Here is a 19,744-nt window from a genome sequence, read left to right as displayed (position 1 = left end):
CCTTTGAACTGATTTTCTCTTGTAGCAGGGATTGTTCAGCTATACAATGTCATGTTGATGAAATCTAGCCTTTTCAGCATTAATATCACAGTGGCTTTTCTTTTCACTTGCTGATTGGCTTTTCTTTCCCAGACAAAGTCACGTATTTCATGTCTAGTCTCTTTACATGTCTTACGTGAGACTGTTGAATGAATATCTTCACGGTGTGAATAAAGAAGGTTCAATAGCTCATTAAGATTTCTCTCTCTCTCTAATATGAATGACGATAATGTTGTTACATATTATAACTTATCTCGGACGAGTCTTCTATTTATTATATATATTTTGTTCCCTGGTCTCTCTACATGTCTTATGCGAGACTTTGTTGAATGAATATCTTCACGGTCACGGTGTGAATAAAGAAGGTTCAACAGCTCATTAAGATTTCTCTCTCTCTCTCTTATACGGGTCCCCCGCTAGTACAGCGGTATGTCTCCGGATTTACAACGCTAAAATCAGGGGTTCGATTCCCCTCGGTGGGCTGAGCAGATAGCCTTTATGGCTTTGCTAAAAGAAAAACACACAGACTCTAATATGAATGATGATAATATTGTTATGTATTATAACTTGTCCCGGACGAGTTTTCTATTTATTATATATATTATGTATTACAGTTTCAAATAGCCGGAAACTTTAAAGTTAATTAAATGTAAGTATGCATTAAATTTATAATATTTTCCAACAAGATTGATACATACAATTTTCTTTGTTAACACAAATATATTTAATGTACAAACAACAATACAATTTATAATGATAGTTATTACAAACAATAATTTATATATAAACATTTTACAAACTCATAATTAATATTCAGTCTTTTATCTGGTCCGGAACTAAATATTTTATCTACGGTTCAGGTCCAAGATGAGCAAATTAATTCTGAGTTGATATTGTTACACTTCCCTTCAAATTGCTACCTGTCTATTCTTGGCTGGCCTCACGCCGCTTACAAGCTGACTTTTTACAGACAAAGATATTTAATGTTATCGTAAAAATATTAACGTTAGAAATTAATTCACTGAAGTTGAACATCATAGAACATCAAGTTGGCATTCGGCTGTGGATCTGTTTCTAAACGTACAGTTCAGCAGCGTTTGTTCTAAAGATTTCGACATAGAGATGAAAGTCTTGAAGACCACAAAGGTCATGGAAGGGAGCCATCCTTAGATGAAAATACACTAAGGGAAGCAATTGAGACAGATTCTCGCACAACAGTACGTGAGTTTGTAGAAAAGCTAGGCACAAAAAAATCAAGCATTGCCAACCACCTGAGTGCGATTGGAAAAAGAAAAGGTTGGATAAGTGGGTTCTGCCTGAGCTGACTGAAGATTAACGAAATCGGCGTTATGAGGCCTGTCAAGGATGACGCTCCAAAAGTTGAACGAACTGGGAATCGAGGTTCTGCCTCATCCACCTTATTCCCCATACCTTTCCCCAAATATTTTCATTTTTTTCAAGCACTTTGATAACTTTTTGAGCAATAAACGCTTTTAAAACCAGGCAGCTGCAGAAAAAGCCTTCAACGATTTCACTGACCAGTGAAACTTTGATTTCTACAGAAGGGACATAAACAGCATCGTTACACGTTGGCAAAAGTGTGTTGAAGCAAATGGTGCTTGCTTTGATTAAAGCATGTTTTACAACACTGGTTTATACTTTTCCAAACTTCGCAGTTCAAAACCGATATTTATTTCTGGACAACCTAATATCTTTTGGTTAAATCGAAACTTTTTCTGCTCCACAACTTCGGTCAGAATGTTACAATTAATGTTAATATAATATATACTTTTTTGCGGATATTTCTATATAAAGGTAAAAATGAAAAAAGTTATAATAGAACATTTTAACGTCATTCTTGTATTCTGTGTTTGTTCTGTTTACTACCAATTTTTTATCATTCCTCTAAAATACAACTTCTCAAAACTGAACCCCATTAAAAAAAAGCTTTGGAAGATCCCGTGACCACCAAGTAAATTTTATGTATAATTTCAAATATATAGTCTATTCTAAAACTTACTTACACAAGATCTATACTGAGTTCATTCTGTCACGTGCAGACTGTAGGGACGTTTATGCTGAAAGGGTCTACAAAGTTGAAAATGATTGATAATCACTTCTATATCTTGCTGAGCTTATGATGTTTTCGTGTTGAAACAGGTACAGTAATTCGTTAATTTATACCTACATATATTTAAGTTACTTTTTCAGTTGCTTCTGGTGATATGTAAAGAAAATACAAAAAGGAAATATTTTACAACTTTCAAAGAGCACTGATGAACTGTTGTATTCGATTGCCAGGTTTCCTATTGTATGCTGGAACATTAGTTGTAAGTATTGTGGTCAAGATCTAGTGCTCCTTGAATACGTAAACACATACTGTTTGTGTCAGAATTACTGATAAATTATTAGACTTAACAAATCTTATGCAAAAGAAACTTTAACTGCAGAAACTTCGCATCACATTTCTTTTAATAATTTTACTGAAATTTCAGATTGGGCCTATGCAAAAATAACATAAAATACACCTTATGTTTTTGAGTTGAAGGCAGTTACATGTTATTGCAGTTAAACGCGGTATTTATTTTAGACGCTAAGTTTAGTGAGCGCTCTTTGCTTACCTGATTTGTGTAACATTTGAACAGAAAATGACTCACGAACCGTTAGAAAACCCACGTGATTTGCTTGCTACTTCCTTTATTTTACAGTTATACTCTTAACTGATAACATATCAAGATGAAACTATATCCTTATTACTTTCTGTTTGTAACTTACACGTAATAAAACTTTATGATGTTTGAGGATAAATAGAAAAATGTATAATTTAATAAATGCCGAAAGTTGGCGAAGGATTGGTAACCAGTAGGTGGTTTAAACCGCAACTTTCAAGGTATTTTACTGCATAAATAAATAGCGTTTTAGAAAATATTTTGTCTCTTAGTGCATTACAAACGACAAATTCTGGTATTAAATGAAAGGCCTGAAAAATGCTATTTTAGCCTCTGATTTGAATCGGAAATGGAGAAATTAAGAGGAATATGAAAAACAAAACAAAAAATATTAGCAGTTTACATGATTTTTATTACAACTTTAGGCCTATAAATTTATCAATGTTCTGATTTTCTGCCACGAATTTTAAGAAATTATTTAAGCTATCCAAGTCCAGTTTAAACAATTTAAAAATGTTCTTGAACATTAATATATTTAATCTTAGAGCCCATTTTATATGAGTAATTTATGTAAATATTTATTTACTTTGTTTTTCTTAACATTCAAAGTGTGACTAGACTTTAGCGTGTCCCTATATTCTGTCAAAGCAAGACAAAAAACATTTGTCAAAGTATTTTCGAATTTCAGAGTCTTGCGAAAAGTTAATGAGAACTGTACTGTGTATTGAGAAATCTAACAAATGTCTGTTACTGAGAGAACATAAGAACTTTATGGGAGCAACAAGCAAAGAGTTGCATCCTTACGATGGTACTTTTGTTGTGGAATTTAAGTAAAAACTAAACAAAAAAGAACATTAGAACAGTATGTTTTTAAAATCTCGAAAATAATTTTACATCAGTACTACGTGTGTTTTCAGTTTGGTGTAGCATGACACAAAGTCTATTTTTAAATGAAAGTTAGTGAAACAGGACTCACCTATTTGGTATTTATGTGTATTACGTGTATAGCATCTTTACTTTAAATGTAAGCAGCTGCAAGTTGAACACTGACGAACAATAATGATTCCTTGCCTGTCAAACAAAATGATAGTTTTAGAGAAAAAACAGAGGACGATTTGTCTGTAATTAAGCACAAAAGCTGCGCGATGGGCTATCTGTGCTCTGTCCACCACGACTGTCAAAACTCAGTTTCTAGTGTTGTAAGTTCGCAGTCACAGCGCTATACCACTGGGGGACAGAAAAAAATGAAAAGAAAAAACAAAAGTACTGCAGTCTTTTTACAGAATATTAAATAAGATATTAAATATATCTTATAATATATTAAATAGTTTACTCATAATGCATAACATATGTATGTTTGTTACTCTTCTCCAGAATTACAAACAGGAAATATTTATTCTTTATTCACAAAAGGCTTGTAGGTAAAAAAAGCTTACCTCCGATTCCCCCTCCTTCTATAATTCATTTATACTATGGTGTAATATGTGTATATTTGTTGTTAATCTGGCCTAACTTCATTGTCTTGCAGAAACTGTTATTTGACGTTCGCCCCTACTTCCATTCTCTAGATGGTGTCTTTGTCCTCTCTGGAAGAGGTCTTTAAATATTCTCGTGTTTGTGTATTCTTACAGCAAAGCCACATCGGACGATCTGCTGAGCCCACCGAGGGGAATCGAACCCCTGATTTTAGCGTTGTAAATTCGTAGACTTACCGCTGTATTAGCGGGGGGCTTTAAATATTCTCATATAAGTTCTGTTAACTTTTCATTCCAAACTCACGTAAAGATTTCCAGAAAATTTCAAAAATTTAAATCCCTTCATGTGTTGTAAAACCGAATTTACATTCACTTTGGCTCCTTAAGTCGTCTAGGAATCATTATTAGTTTACACTGAACGATATATAATGTGGTGAATTTGGAGATAGGTTGAACGCAAATTCAGTCTTATAGTACATGAGGCCCGGCATGGCTTGGTGGGTTAAGAGGTTCGACTCACAATCTAAAGGTCGCGGTTTCGAATCCACGTCCCATCAAATATGCTCGCCCTTTCAACAGTGGGGGCGTTATAATGTGTTGGTCAATCTCACTATTCATTGGTGAAAGAGTAGCCCAAGAGTGGACGGTGGGTGATGATGACTAGCTGCCTTCCATCCAGTCTTACACTGCTAAATTATGGACGGCTAGCGCAGATAGCCCTCGTGTAGCTTCATGCGAAATTCAAAACAAACAAACAAAACAGCACATGAATAAATTGTTGTACTATGAGGAACGGTAAGTTGTTTTATTTTATTGTGATTATGAGATATTCACCAACAGTTAAAGTTAAAGCAGAATTTTTGTTGTTGTTTATCGCTCAAGCGTTTTCAATTGACAAATTATCGTAAAACATTTATATTTAAGTAATATAGGAGCTCAGTATGTTAAATGTTTATTTTTCGGTATTGAGGAGGTAAAACTAATTATGACACTGATTCATCCATAGCTTGAAACTTGAAATATATTTCATAGGAGTATACATATCCTGCTTGAAGAATGAAAGTTCACACTTCTATCTCTATATAACAATAAAAACATTGACTAGACCAGGCTCAAACCGTTTGAAAAATGTTGATTTCACCCAGCCTTGCTTTCGAAACATCAGTTGTAAGAATTAATATAACAATGCAATGACAAGTTTTAGAACATTCACTCGCCGCGTAATTTATCTTGTCATAAAATTAATTAAAATGTATTGGAGCTAGACCTCTGACAACAACACGTGATATATTTCAAAACCTAAACTTTATTTGAAACAACTCCTACGCATGGAGTTCAATAGAATACGCTACTAATTTAGACGTACAGGATCAAGGAACCGATTATATTCTTTAAGAAAAAGCTAAATCAAAAATCACACTAACGAATTGTCTAATGGGAAATAGATAAATATTAAATATAAGAACCATCTCACTGTGATGCCTTATTTGAATGTTTTAACGAATTAAAATTAAAAGTTGTTAGTATATTATTTTTATTCCGTGATTAGTGAGGCTTAGAAATTACACTAAAGGTTATTGTGCATTGTGTTTATTCGTGCTTTCATTTCTTTATTTTCAAAACGACGTCGTAGTTTCTGCGTTCTGTCATCATTTGGTTGTGCTGCGTGCTGTACACTTCGTAAACTCTGCCATAATTTGTCGATGTTGAAGGTAAGTTTGTTCATCTAAAGAATCTGTCTGTGAATTAGGCCTAAAGGTGATCTAATTCTGATATTAAATATAAGCAAACGATACTGTACAGAAAATGCAACTTGGGAAATAATTATGCCGCCAAATAATAACCTTTGGATATCTATCAGCATAACACTCCTACGAAAAGACGTTTCTAGTCCTGATTTCTCCAAGCCCGTTTCCCTGGCTGTGGTTTCGCTAGATAGTAGATAGGGACAGTGGGAATCTCGTTAATCCATTCATTAATGGATTTAAATGGCAAGTTCATTTAAATACAAAATTATTAGCCTAATATTAATAACCTTTCAAGTTGCTCTGGGGCCTATTAGGCCCCACTTTTCGTAGAAGTGTTAACTGGTTTAATATAAATTAACCTCACATTGTGCTGAGTTTCTGCTACTTTGAGGTTCACGTGTTGTGCGATAACATATAATTTAATTTCATATGCTTACAGGTTTGTGTTGTTGGACATTTAAATAAGTTATTATAGAACTCTTTGATGAAGAACAACGAGTTCCGTTCCCAAGGGGCCTTTCTTCAAAATATCGACTTCATGAACTTCGTCTGTTTTGTTCTGTATGGGTATTTGGGTATTGGTGTTTTTATACCCAGGAAGGTCAGGTTTCGTTAACCTCTTCCTCCTTCCTTCAAATTTTGATTTTACAATGGTCAAGTGTATTTATATATGGTACACGAAGGCCAGAGTAACCCGCACTTACTCAGGCCCCTTTCAGGGCAATGTCCATGCACTATCTACACATACACTTGGTGCAAATAAAACATTTATCTTGTAGTTCCATAGATTATTTGCATTTTAATCAGTTAGGCATTAACTATAAAACGTTTAAATAAAAAACATTTCAATGTTTAGTAATTAATCCCTAAACTGCCCGGCATGGCCAGGTTGGTTAAGGCGTTCGACTCGTAATCCGAGGGTCGCGGGTTCGAATCACGGTCGCACCAAACATGCTCGCCCTTTCAGCCACGGGGGCGTTATAATGTTACAGTCAATCCCACTATTCGATGGTAAAAGAGTAGCCCAAGAGTTGGCGGTGGGTGGTGATGACTAGCTACCTTCCCCCTAGTCTTACACTGCTAAATTAGGGATGGCTAGCGCAGATAGCCCTCGAGTAGCTTTGCGCGAAAAACATAATGATTTGTCTTTCACTTACAGTCCTATCTTTATTACTTGTGAATAATTTTGATTAATTCTGATCACAAATAATAAGTATGTAGTGTTCTAAGTAAGTAAAGTTTAGAAAGGTATGAGAAAAGATTTGTTTGGAGCAAAGCCAGATTGCGCTATTTGCTGTGTCCACCACAGGGAATCGAGAACTGGATTTTAGCAGTGTAAATTTGTAAACTTACTGCTGCCCCTAGTGGACATGAGACAACGAAAAATACAGTTCATTGGTAGTTAAGCAGAAAGCTGCACAATGGACTGTCTGTGCTCTGCCCACTAAGGGTATCGAAACCGTTACTAGCTTTGTAAGCCTGCAGAAATAGTGCTGTGCCATTGGGGGACCGTTAAATATAGACTCTATGTTTTGTTAATTTCAAGCACCTGAATAGCATGGCGTGCATGGACACATCCAGAAATGTTTTCAAAAGGGGAAAAACTGGTACGTAGGGGGATCAGCTTTTACAATGTAAGTCTTTGTTTGTTTGTTTTGAATTTCGTGCAAAGCTATACAAGGGCTATCTGCGATAGCCGTCCCTAATTTAGAAGTGTAAGACCAGAGGGAAGGTATCAACGAATAGTGGGATTAACCGTTACTTATACGTCCCCAAGGCTGAAAGGGCGAACATATTTGGTGTGACAGGTATTCGAACCCGCGACCCTCAGATTAGGAGTAGAGCACCTTAACCACCTGGCCCTGCCGGGCTAGTGTAACTCAACACTCTAAAAGAATATGTGTTATATGTATTTAAACGCAAATACAAATTTACAGTTTTAATAAAAAGTACTAAACATAATTAGTTTATCTCCCCAGTGTCACAGCGCTATCTCTGTAGTCTCATACCGCTAAAAACCAGGCTTCTATACCTGTGGTTGGCAGAATACAATAACACATTGCGTAATTTTGTGCTTAACTTCAAAACAAACAAGTTTTTTGTGTGCTTACATTTTAAAAAAGTTCCTTTGAGCTGTGATATCTTTATCTGTACTGCAAAAGGCCTGGCATTGCTGGGTAGTTAGAAAGCACGACTCACAATCATGAGGGTCACGCTTTGGATCTCCCATCCCACCTAACATGCTCGTCCTCTCAGCTGTGGGAACGTTATAATGTTATGATCAATCACACTATCCAAAGATAAAAGAGTAGTCCTAGAGTTATCGGTCAGTGGTGATGACTAGCTGCGTTCCCTCTAGTCTTTCACTACTAAATTATGGACAGCTATGGCAGATAGCCGTCCCCTCGTGGGACAGTGTTGTCTTCATATTCACACTGTTAAAAGCAGAGGTTTTATTCTTCTCAGTGAACACAGCAAATAGTCTGATGTAGCTATGTTGTAAATAAACACACACACAGATAGCTTTGTTAACCTGAAGATAATAGGTCGAAACGTTGTTCTCTGCTTCATTTTGGTAAAAGTGTTAATACCCATACCAGCCGTTCTAAGATACATTTTTATTCTAGTGGGATTCTCTTCATCACAAAGGTACATTGATTCTATATAGTAATACGAATAAAAGCGCCTAAAATCGAATAATAAAGGGACAGTAACCTGTACCCTCTAAGTGTAACTGTTAAAAGAATTTTGTGAAAATAGAATGTAAATTTCCTCATGCTTACGTGCCGTCGTCTCATCTAACCAAAATAAAAGCCAATGTGTGTTACGTCACTTCTTGAAATAGGAGGAGTCGTAAAACCCAAAATGCATTTATTTAGATACAACAGTTTGATTACTGTGTGCTTATTGCAATTTTAGTGACGAGAATGCACGTGAATCTCGAGGGGTGTGTGTTAGTTAGTTAGTTTGTTTAGAATTTCGCGGAAAGCTACTCAAGGGCCATCTGCGTTAACCGTCCTTAATTGGTCTACTCTTTTACCAACGAACAGGGGGATTAACCGTACATTATAACGTCCCCACGGTTGAAAGGGCGATCGTGTTTGGTGCAACGGGTATTCGAACCCGCGACCCTCGAATTAGGAGTTGAACGCCTTAACTCACCTGGCCATGCCGGGCGTGTGTGTAACTGAAACCTTATAACTGTAGTGAGGGTTTTAAAAGTAAAGACGTTGTACTTGATCACCTAGCCTGGAGCCAAATGCATAAACACTTTCATGAAAGTAAAATTTAAATCGTTTCTGAATTAAGCTATTTTCTTTTATATCACCAACATTTTAAACAAAAGACAAACTTCTTTAATCTAAATTAAGAAATCAACAAATTTTTTTCTAGTTTTGTTGTCTGTACCTTTTATTTTATACTTTCAGTTTACAGACTAACAACAATATTAGGTTATATTTTTGTTGATAAGCAACATAACACAAAAGCTATTGTTGAAACGTGGTGTTGTTGTCAGTTGTTATGCTCGCCAATTGTCAATTAAAGTATTTTACTTATACATACATAGATATGTTAAGTATAAATATATACTGTGTTGTTGTTGTTGGGCTTAGGATTCTTCTAGAGTAGGTGTCTGTGACTTGTTGGCGATAAATTCAACGACAATTGAACAGTACGCAATCCACTTGTTCACAGAATAATACATATATTGGAAACAAGTTAAAAATATGTACAACAAATTGTTTACACCGTAGTGATCATAGGGATATCATAAACACTATATGGTTCTCTTATTGTTGTCAAAAGTATAGTCAGACCTATTTAATTACTTTAGAACTCCAATTGAAAAGCCAAACTACCTTTTCCTATTTCTATCGCACTAGCATTCTGTGTATAATTCACTTACAAGTATCACGTGAGTTACAGCAGTCGTACAATGCTCGTTCAATAACCGTTTAATATTCTTTCGGGGCCCGGCATGGCAAGGTGGGTTAAGGCGTTCGACTCGTAATCCGAGGGTCGCGTGTTCAAATCTCCGTCGCACCAAACATGCTCGTGTTTCAGCAGTGGGTGCGTTATAATGTGACGGTTAATATCACTATTCGTTGGAAAAAGAGTAGCCCAAGAGTTAGCAGTGGGTAGTGATGACTAGCTGCCTTCCCTCTAGTCTTACACTGCTAAATTAGGGTCGGCTAGCGCAGATAGCCCTTGTGTAGCTTTGCGCGAAATTCAAAATATTCTTTCTTCAAAATATCCCCTGTTCCTTTTGTCAAAGTGCACTGCGACTGATTCAATTATTTTGAAACCCGCTTTGACGGAATAAATTAATATTATTTTACTATTTTCTACTGTTTGTCTCACTCTAAAATATTAAGCGTTAGGGCTATCACATCTGTCGCCGTTAACTTTACACAGAACTTTTCCTTGTCCATAACTTTACTTTTATTTATATGTTGTTTCACGCTCATTTTATACATTTTATATGTCTATTACTAAATCATCTTCTCGCTGTGTTCTGGACTTCAATGAGTTATAAACACAACTTCCAATAATCTTCTGCTTTTATCTCTCTTATAATAAAAAAAAAAAATCTAAACAATCATAAAATATTCATTCACAAAATAAAGTGATTTATAATATATACACCAAACAGCCTTTTTATATCATGACAGTTACCTAAACGTTTCTGTATATTAGAAGTTGTTAATCTAACTGATTTTTATAAATAATTATTTAATAAATATGCCACGAATTTATTTCGCGAATGATTTTAATTTCCATTGGCTCACAAAAGAATTTTCCGACATTTGATTGACTCGACTGCACTTTTGTGCCTCTTTGTTGTTCAAGCTTGATTTCCAAAATTTGTATATTTCAGTTAGAGATGAAAATTCAATACAGTGTTTACTGTGCGCTGTGTTTGGTAGTTCTTGCCACGTCAGTTTTGTCGGACTATACGCTAGTGACATTAATAACTGCTTCGAAGTTTTAATGTCACCATATGGATATTATGTTAGTAATATACTTGTCTTTTGTTTTGTAAATCATAAACATTTTTTATTTGATGCATACTATGAAGTTGCACTGTTTTCGGCAATATTAGTTTGTACCTAAGCACAAAGCTACACAATGGGCTATCTGTGCTGTGTCCTTCAGAGGTATGGAAACCCGAGTTAGAAGCCTTCAAACTTACCGTTGTGCCACTGGGGGCATGCAGTGATAGAAGCGAAAACTTGCACTTTGTATTAATGGGAGCTTTCTTCAGACACAACTGTCTTACCTTACATATCTACAATACGTAATATACATGCGTGTGTTTTGCTACTCGTTAATGGGAAAACCTCATAAGTGGCATATTTAGGGAGCTTTGTGTGTTTGTGTTTTTCCTTGAAGCAAAGCCATATTGGGCTATCCCCTGAGTCCACCGAGGGGAGTCGAACCCCTAATTTTAGTATTGTAAATCCGCAGATTTACCTCTGAACTAGGAGGGGGCTTAGGAAGCTTTATTAAAAAAGTATAATTTGGATTATGTATAGATATGTCTCAGGACGGCTGGTATTGGTACTAACTTTTACTAATTTTTCGACTTTCAGTGGATCACCTCATTTTTTTAGTTTAAGACATAGCGAAGTGCGTAGTCTCAGAACAAGTTTAGACAACAGGGGAGAGACGTACAGAAACCTTGTGGATTAACAGCTAAGTCTGAGCTAACTAGATTATTTCACTCGATGTCATCCAGTGAGGTACAAGGCTGTGGGAGTAGCTGGCATAGCCCCCCTCGAATTGTTTTTGTAATGATACAGCATATACGTAGAAGTAATTGACAACGCTGTTGAGATTTGCTTAAACATTCCATATTAATAGAATACATTCCAAATACTTTTTCTCCCCTCTCATAGGCCCTCTGGTACCGGTGGGATCCTTTGGGGACAAACCTCAGTCTTCCTGTCCCTTTGTTGGGTTTGGTCAGGTATATTCTGTTTGCATTTCAGTTGTTCCCCGCTGGGACAGCAGTAAGAACTCGAATTTACAAAGCTAAAATCAACGGTTTGATTTCCCACGGTGGACACAGCAGAAAGTCCGAAGTGGCTTTGCTATAAGAAAACAAACATACACCTACATTTCAGTCATTTTCAGAAATTAGTTTAATTTGTCTTCAAAACCAGTTTCGTCGGGAACGAGCTCGAATAACACATCTTCTATCACAGTTGTTACTGATTGTTAAGTCCAAAGCTACATTGTGGGTTATATATATTCTGTGCCCACCGCAGATATCGAAATCCGGTTTTGAGCGTTATAAGCCTTCGGATGCTCGTGGTGGGAAAAGCAGAGATAACTTATTATGTAGGTTTATACTAATCTAGAAACAAGCAAACATAATCGCAACAAAGTTACTGGGTGCAGGCGCATTGAATCTGATTTGATTTCGAAATATTTTTCCTTTGCCCCTTTTAGGAAATTCCTTTATTGTCTATCTAAATGTAGATCCCCAGGAGTTGGACTTCCCGTGATGGACAGAACACACACACACACAAACAAGAATTCATTATTACGGCAGAAAAAAAAAGGCTTGTCGGTATTGGTGGCAGTTGGTGTTTATCACTTCGAAGTATACGGTGTTATTAACTGTTCATGGACGTATATGAACCCAGGGGCGTAGCCAACGGTGGTTAACCCGCAGATAATTTCACACACAACAAATGATCAAATGCAAATTTCTAATTGAACACTTTTAATACAGCAAGTTTTGTCAGAACTAGAGAAATACAATCTAATATCTATGAAAGGCTCAAACACCTGTTCGTTCTTGTCAGAACATCTACAACACAGTTTGGTTCAACTTTAATATCACGGTGAATGTATAATAAGGCCAGGCCATTCAGTCGATATTCAGTGGTGGTATTTCTCAAATACGTTTTGAGTCTTCTGAGAGTTGAAAACGAACGCTCTACTGAGCTCGTTGACACAGGCAGCGTAGCAAATACTTTCAACAGTCTAGAAATGACTGGGAACATTTCTACATTGCACATTGCATAAGCATCTATGACATTTTTTGGTCTGTTGTTCGCAAGTGATTTGTACCAAACCCTAAGTTCACCTACTGCAGCTAGTGAAGTGCTGTCAATATTAGCACTGTATATATTGACCAACTCTTTAATTTGGTCACATTGTTGTGCTGTTGGTTCTGACCGTTCTGTGGTAGATCCTGATGGTAGTAGACACATGAAGTTTGTAAGGAGAGTTTTGTGACTGGACAGACGGTCACATATTTGTGAAAGAAAGTGATCAACAAATGGTACAAATACAACAATACAAAAGTACTCCTCAGGACTAGTGATTTGTGGGTTAGCACGGTACATCTGTCTTTTAGCCTGCCTTGGCATTATGATGTCAATTTGAAGCTCACTACACAAAGTTTGAGCCTCACAGAAAATGTTAAATTCATTCACAGTATTATTTCTGAGTGAATAGATTAAATCTTCCACTATTTCTGCGTGATGCATCGCAGCACCTAAATCAATGTTCTGTTGCTGCAGTAAGTTGCACAGAGGTGAACTAAAGGAAAACAATTTAGCAATGGTAAGTAGAGTGATGATGAATTCTGGCTGTGTTATAGAACACAACAATTGATCGGCTTGCGTGGCAGAATCTCTGTCTTGTGAACCTGATAAGGTCTCAAGGGCATCTGCAACTGCATGGATTAATTCTAGAAAGACAATGACTGAGTCATGCCTCTCAACCCATCGGGTGGGGCTGAAATCTTTCAAACTTTTTTTTTTTTCGATTTAGGTGCTTTATTCTCCACCAAAAGAGCCAAAACATGCTTTCGTTTGGGTGCATTGAGAAAGTTTTCAATGCTAGAAATTACTCCCATGCAATTTCGCACAGGAACTTATTTACAAGCATCAGAAATAGTCAAGTTTAGGGAATGGGCACTGCAGTGTACATAGGGTGCAAGTTGGAATTTATCAGTTATGTGTCTCTGGACACCATTGAATTTCCCACTCATAGAGGCAGCACTGTCGTACCCTTGTCCTCGCAGGTAAGCCATATCAGTACCATATTTTGTTAGATTGGTTATGATAACATCAGCCAAGTTTCTGCCTGTCACATCATAAACGGGTATAAATTGCAAAAAATCTTCTCTCATTGCAACAGAGTTGTCATTGGCATGCAAATATCTAACACAGCGAAAACTGTTCAATGCCTGAAATATCTGTTGTTTCATCAGCTAATATTGAGAAACACTTTGCAGCATTAATCCTGTTGACCAAAGAATCAAGAACATGAGTATTACAGGCATTGATGACTTTATTTTTAATTTGAGGACTCAGATACATAGCATTCCTCTTTGTACTCTTAAGGCTTGCTGAAAGCTTGACATCACCCTTTGCCCTGTAGCGCAAAATTGCCCGAAAATTCCCATCATTATTGATGGGCTCCTCATCAGTTTCACTAACAAACATTAGACCAGAATCATATTTTCCCCTCAAAGCTAAACCTTGTCTCTCACACAGCAATACAGTGTGAATAATATGCATTAAATATTGCCGGTTCTGTTCAATTTCTTGCTTGTAAGTTGCATCAAGCTGCAAGTGCACAGATGAATTTGTGTTTACGACCTGTAGAAAATTGTTAGCTTTTTCTTTGCTGTTTTGGTGATACTGTTTAAATTCATGTGCCTTGAAGTCTTCAACAGCCTTCTTCCAGTTTATGAATGGAAATTTCACTATTTGTCCCAATTTCTGGCTTCCAACACCAGTACCATTAGGAGCAGAAAGACAGCAGTACTTGCAGAAAGCACCCTTTGCATGTTGACTGTAGAGTAGCCATCTCCACTGTGAAAGCCAACGATGCTGAAAACGCAGCTTTCTTGGACCGCACTGGGGGGACAACATAATCACTCCCTGGCTTCAAGGCATTCTCAAGGAGGCATTTTTTGGTTTCAGCGTTTATCTAAAAGAGACAGAAAGACATAGTTCTAGTTAAGTGATTTTGCACATAGGAAAGTTTATTATGAAAGTACAATAATTTCGAAGAGAAAGGCTTAGAGCTGTATTTCACAGAGCAGGCTTAACATCTTGTGGCTGTAGGCCAACAATTACTAGCAGCAATGAATATTCAGTCTAAAACTCATCAGAATGTTTGCTTGATTTTTAATACAAAATTAATATAATGAGGAGTCGACTTACCTGTTTACCAATGCTGAGATAATCAGAAATGTAATTTCCAATGCACTCAAACTAAAAATAAACAAACCCCAATGGCCATTTCTGGCTACATCCCTGTCTGAATCATATTTCAGATTTTGTTATAATTCATGGTTTGAGAAACGTGCAGAATACTTTTCTGTTATGTAATGAAAATATATCACAGTAGTAAAGGTATGTTGTAAACCTCAAAATTAAAATTTAGCCTTTACTAATACGAATTATGTGTGAACAATGACCTGAATGCAGAATAAGATGAAATATTTGAAATGTATTACTAAGCTAATAATAGACAAACTAACCATAATTCTCTTAGTTGTTTGTATCTTTTAACCTTCGCTTAACTGGTGGCGTTTGTGATGATTATACACATTTTAAATATTCCAATAAAACTGTAAAACAGGAGCAAACAACTGGCTTACTTATTTACTGGAAATATCTTTATGTTTTCTAACATATTAAAGTAAGACTGGTTATATATAAATATATATCTTTCCTAAGAGTTTTAAAGCCTGGCATGGTCTATATGTTAAATTACTGTGACTGTGAATATGTGAATTATTATCTCTGCGCGAAAAGACGTTCTTCAAACTTTGGAGCCATGGATGCGCTAAAAGATAAAATGGTAAAATCCATGTCTCATTAAACAAGAGTGCCTCAACAGTTGGCGATGTGCGCAATTGTCTAGCTGCCCTAATTCCATCTAGTATATCAGTTTCAAATTATGGTCATTTAGTGTGGATGATCATTGTGTGATATTTTTTCGCGAAATATTGAAACAAACAAAGTAACAAAATCCAAACATTCTTCTCGGAAGCAGTGTTTGTGTTTTTTTTATAACAAAGCCACATCGGGCTATCTGCTCAGCCCACCGCGGGGGAATCGACCCCCTGATTTTAGCGTTGTAAATCCGGAGACATACTGCTGTACTAGTAGGGGGCTATCGAAAGCACACTAACATATGTAACAATTAATTTTTAATTTTTTTTCTTAGAGTTCTCATTGGGAGTTTTCAGATGTCTTACAGCAGCATTGAATGAGAGAATTCCTAATGTAATTTTTGATTTTTGTCGAGGAGAAACCCACTTGAAATAAAAATGTATCTCAGAACGGCTGGTATGGGTATTAATACTTTTATTGATAAGTAGAGAACAACGTTTTGACCTTCCTAGGTCATCTTCAGGTCAAAAAAGTGAGAGTTTGCAACTGACCGTTGCCGAACACTTGTCTTAGGGACGAGAGTATAAACGGGTATGAATTTGTAGGCGGCGTTGCAGTTGGATGTTAGGTCATTTTAGTTTTAGTTGTTGTATAAGTAGGGCTTCTTTGATTTTGCATTTGTTTATTTGACTTACAGTGTTCAAAAACGTGTGAAGGTGTATTTTTATGTGTTTGTTCTTTAAAACTAGATTCAGTTTCAAACTCTCCCCTTAGTAACCTGAAGATGACCTAGGAAGGTCGAAACGTTGTTTTCTACGTATTAATAAATGTTAATACCCATACCAGTCGTTCTGAGTTTTGTTTTTGTTTGTTTTTTGAAATTTCGCACAAAGCTACTCGAGGGCTATCTGTGCTAGCCGTCCCTAATTTAGCAGTATAAGACTAGAGGGAAGGCAGCTAGTCATCACCACCCACCGCCAACTCTTGGGCTTCTCTTTTACCAACGAATAGTGGGATTGACCGTCACATTATACGCCCCCACGGGGGGGGGGGCGAGCATATTTAGCGCAACGCGGGCGTGAACCCGCGACCCTCGGATTACGAGTCACACGCCTTACGCGCTTGGCCATGCCAGGCCCAGTCGTTCTGTTCGTGAAACTGTTTGTTATTGGTGAATCATTTTTGCTTTTAGCAAATGTTCTGGCATGCAGCGCGTGTGTGAAATGAGGACACTTTGATAACTGTGCAGGAAGTTGATATCCGGAGAAAAACCGCAATAACACAACATCTTCAGTGATGTACGGTCAGAGCTGAAGTTCGTCCCACTTACACTGGGGTTTGTATGTGTGTGTGAGGGGGGGGTGAATTAGTTATGTTTTGGACATATGTAGATAAATATGTGACCAACGCAACAAGTACAGGGACACGTCCAGCACTGTTAGGCCCAAACAGTGCGAGATATGTGTCTTATAGTTCACTAGACTTCAATCCAAATATAGGGATCGAATAGCAACTCAGCAAGCTATCAAGTGGTAAGTGTTTGAGGGAACACCATGCGCAACATAACCCAGTGTTATTAAACATAGATTTGTTAAAAACTATATGATGTCTATTGTAACACAGTTCAGTTTTCTCAAACCTGAATTGTTCTGAATTATCATTGTTGTAGTTCATATGTAACACAATCCTAGGTTATGAACTCGTAATTACGAAAACTCTATTTGCGAAATTTGGAGTGAGACGGTTTTGTAGATATATAAGGTAGATGTAGATTAGATCTAATTTTAATCAAGATATTTAACCTAATAAATAACCATTTTCATATCTGAATTTCTACACCTATACAAAATAAATTTAATGTTAAATGTTGGCGTGTAAAACCATAATTATGTAGTAGCTCGTTGCTGGTCGCTAAAAATGTTTGTTTGTTTTTTGAATTTCGCGCTAAGCTACTCGAGGGCAATCTGCGCTAGCCGTCCATAATTTAGCAGTGTACGGCAGGTAATTATCACGACCCACCGCCAACTCTTGGGCTACTATTTTACCAATGTGGTTCAGATCACTCTTTGAATCTCCGTGAAATTTAGTTTATCTCTGTTTTTATGCCATAAGTCAGTCATTGTTACTGCCGTAGAGTCACGACCTTTGTACTTGTTAGAAATAATTGCAATCGCAACATTCAAAAGTATCACGCCTACTGAACGAATCTCCTCCGTGTTCGCCGAACTTCAGCATTGTTTTAAACTGCGCATACTCACGAAAGAATTGGAACATAAACTTCATGAGTGAACAGAAAACTAGAATATTGTAGTTATTTTTTTATAAAGGTATATCATTGTCTTCTTAACAAAGAAAATAAAATAGAATAAGGATTTTCAAGTTATTAATATTTTACTGGAAGTTGTGGTTATGTTCCCTTCTTTTATACAAATATTTTACTTGGATAGTCCTGTTAGGCCTATAAAATATTAAGAAACTAGCCAAAGTACCCTATCAGGCGTAGCTCGAGTTATTATATTGATATTTTACTGGTCGACTTTGCGTGTGTGTGTATTTTGAATTTATTTTAGATATGAGACAGAGTCAAAAATCTTTTCAAAGACCTGTTTTCCCAGAAACCTGTAGGAGTAATCAATTTGATCGTATAAGAATAATAAAAAAAATTGTTTTTTCTTTGGAATTTCGCACAAAGCAACTCGAGGGCTATTTGTGCTAGCCGTCCCTAATTTAGCAGTGTAAGACTAGAGGGAAGGCAGCTAGTCATCACCACCCACCGCCAACTCTTGGGCTACTCTTTTACCAACGAAAAGTGGGATTGACCGTAACTTTATAACGCCCCCACGGCTGGGAGAGCGAGCATGTTTGGCGCGACTCGGGCGCGAACCCGCGACCCTCAGATTACGAAGCGCACGCCTTAACGCGCTAGGCCATGCCAGGTCCAATAAAAAAAAAAAAGTCTTTGCCGTAACTAAGAATTATGTTTTTACATTTCAATACTTTACCATTGGACCAAAAAATTCACATCACATTTTGTTTTTTTTTTTTTAATTTCGCGCAAAGTTACATGAGGGCTATCTGCGCTAGCCGGTCCCTAATTTAGCAGTGTAATACTAGAGAGAAAGCAGCTAGTCATCACCACCCACCACCAAATCTTGGGCTACTCTTTTACCAATGAATAGTGGGATTGACCGTCACATTATAATTCCCCCACGACGAGCATGTTTGGTGTGGCGGGGATTCGAACCCGCGACCTTCAGATTACGAGTCGAACGCCTTAACCCACCTGGCCATGCCGGGCCACATTTTATCACAATCTTTTGTGAATTTCTTTATCCTTACAATTGGTTGTTTTCCTATCTGGTGTCATAACCAAACCTGAATCAACCAACATAAAGTTGGCATGAGAAAGACATGGGCTTTGCAGCTTGAAATCAATGACCTTGAATTACAGCCTTTGCGCCAACTCTTGGGCTACTAATTTACCAACGAATAGTGGGATTAACTATAACATTATAATGCCTCCACGGCTGAAAGGGCAAGCAAGTTTAGTGTGACGGGATTCGAACCCGCGACCCTCATATCACGAGTCGAGGCAGCATGATGCTTCTTGAGAAGACGGAAAAGACGTGGCCAGTTATAACCCATGCTCTAACGTATTAAGAAATGATAACCTGAAACATCCACGTGAAAAGACAAACAGAAGCCCACATAAGCATAGATTGTCGGATCTAGTTACCCAAGTCGTAAGTTATAAGTCTTCGCTGTCTAAAATGTCAAAAGGAATTTGGAAAGTCATGTGGAGGACAACGTGCTTTGTTTACTAGTAAATCATCATTACTCTGATTGGGTTAAGGGCTATTGACAACATACAGCTGTGTACTGACTCGTCTAATGGTGGCCGAGTGTTAACAGCGTTTTGACGCGCATATGTGCACGTTTTT

The 19,744-nt window shown here is 37.0% G+C and overlaps 1 protein-coding gene across 4 annotated transcripts in view; it reads left to right on the top strand.

Moving 5' to 3' along the window:
* The first annotated feature begins 2,157 nt into the window (after positions 1 to 2,157).
* LOC143256573 (serine/threonine-protein kinase tricornered-like) overlaps positions 2,158 to 19,744 on the top strand; it is a 62,603-nt gene continuing 45,016 nt past the window's right edge. The window contains exons 1-2 of one of the 4 annotated variants that reach the window (XM_076513951.1): positions 2,158 to 2,199; positions 5,817 to 5,895. In XM_076513951.1, coding sequence (XP_076370066.1) covers positions 5,887 to 5,895 — 9 coding nt within the window. In that variant the 5' untranslated portion in view covers positions 2,158 to 2,199; positions 5,817 to 5,886. Of the gene's footprint in view, positions 2,200 to 5,775; positions 5,896 to 17,024; positions 17,336 to 19,744 lie in introns of those variants that run through there. The other 3 variants (XM_076513955.1, XM_076513950.1, XM_076513952.1) reach the window with 3 other exon arrangements.

This window comes from Tachypleus tridentatus, chromosome 7 (assembly GCF_004210375.1).
Source record: "Tachypleus tridentatus isolate NWPU-2018 chromosome 7, ASM421037v1, whole genome shotgun sequence".
Classification (NCBI taxonomy): domain Eukaryota; kingdom Metazoa; phylum Arthropoda; class Merostomata; order Xiphosura; family Limulidae; genus Tachypleus; species Tachypleus tridentatus.
The sequence above is the reverse complement of the archived record's forward strand: the minus strand, read 5'-3'. Positions and strand labels throughout refer to the sequence as shown.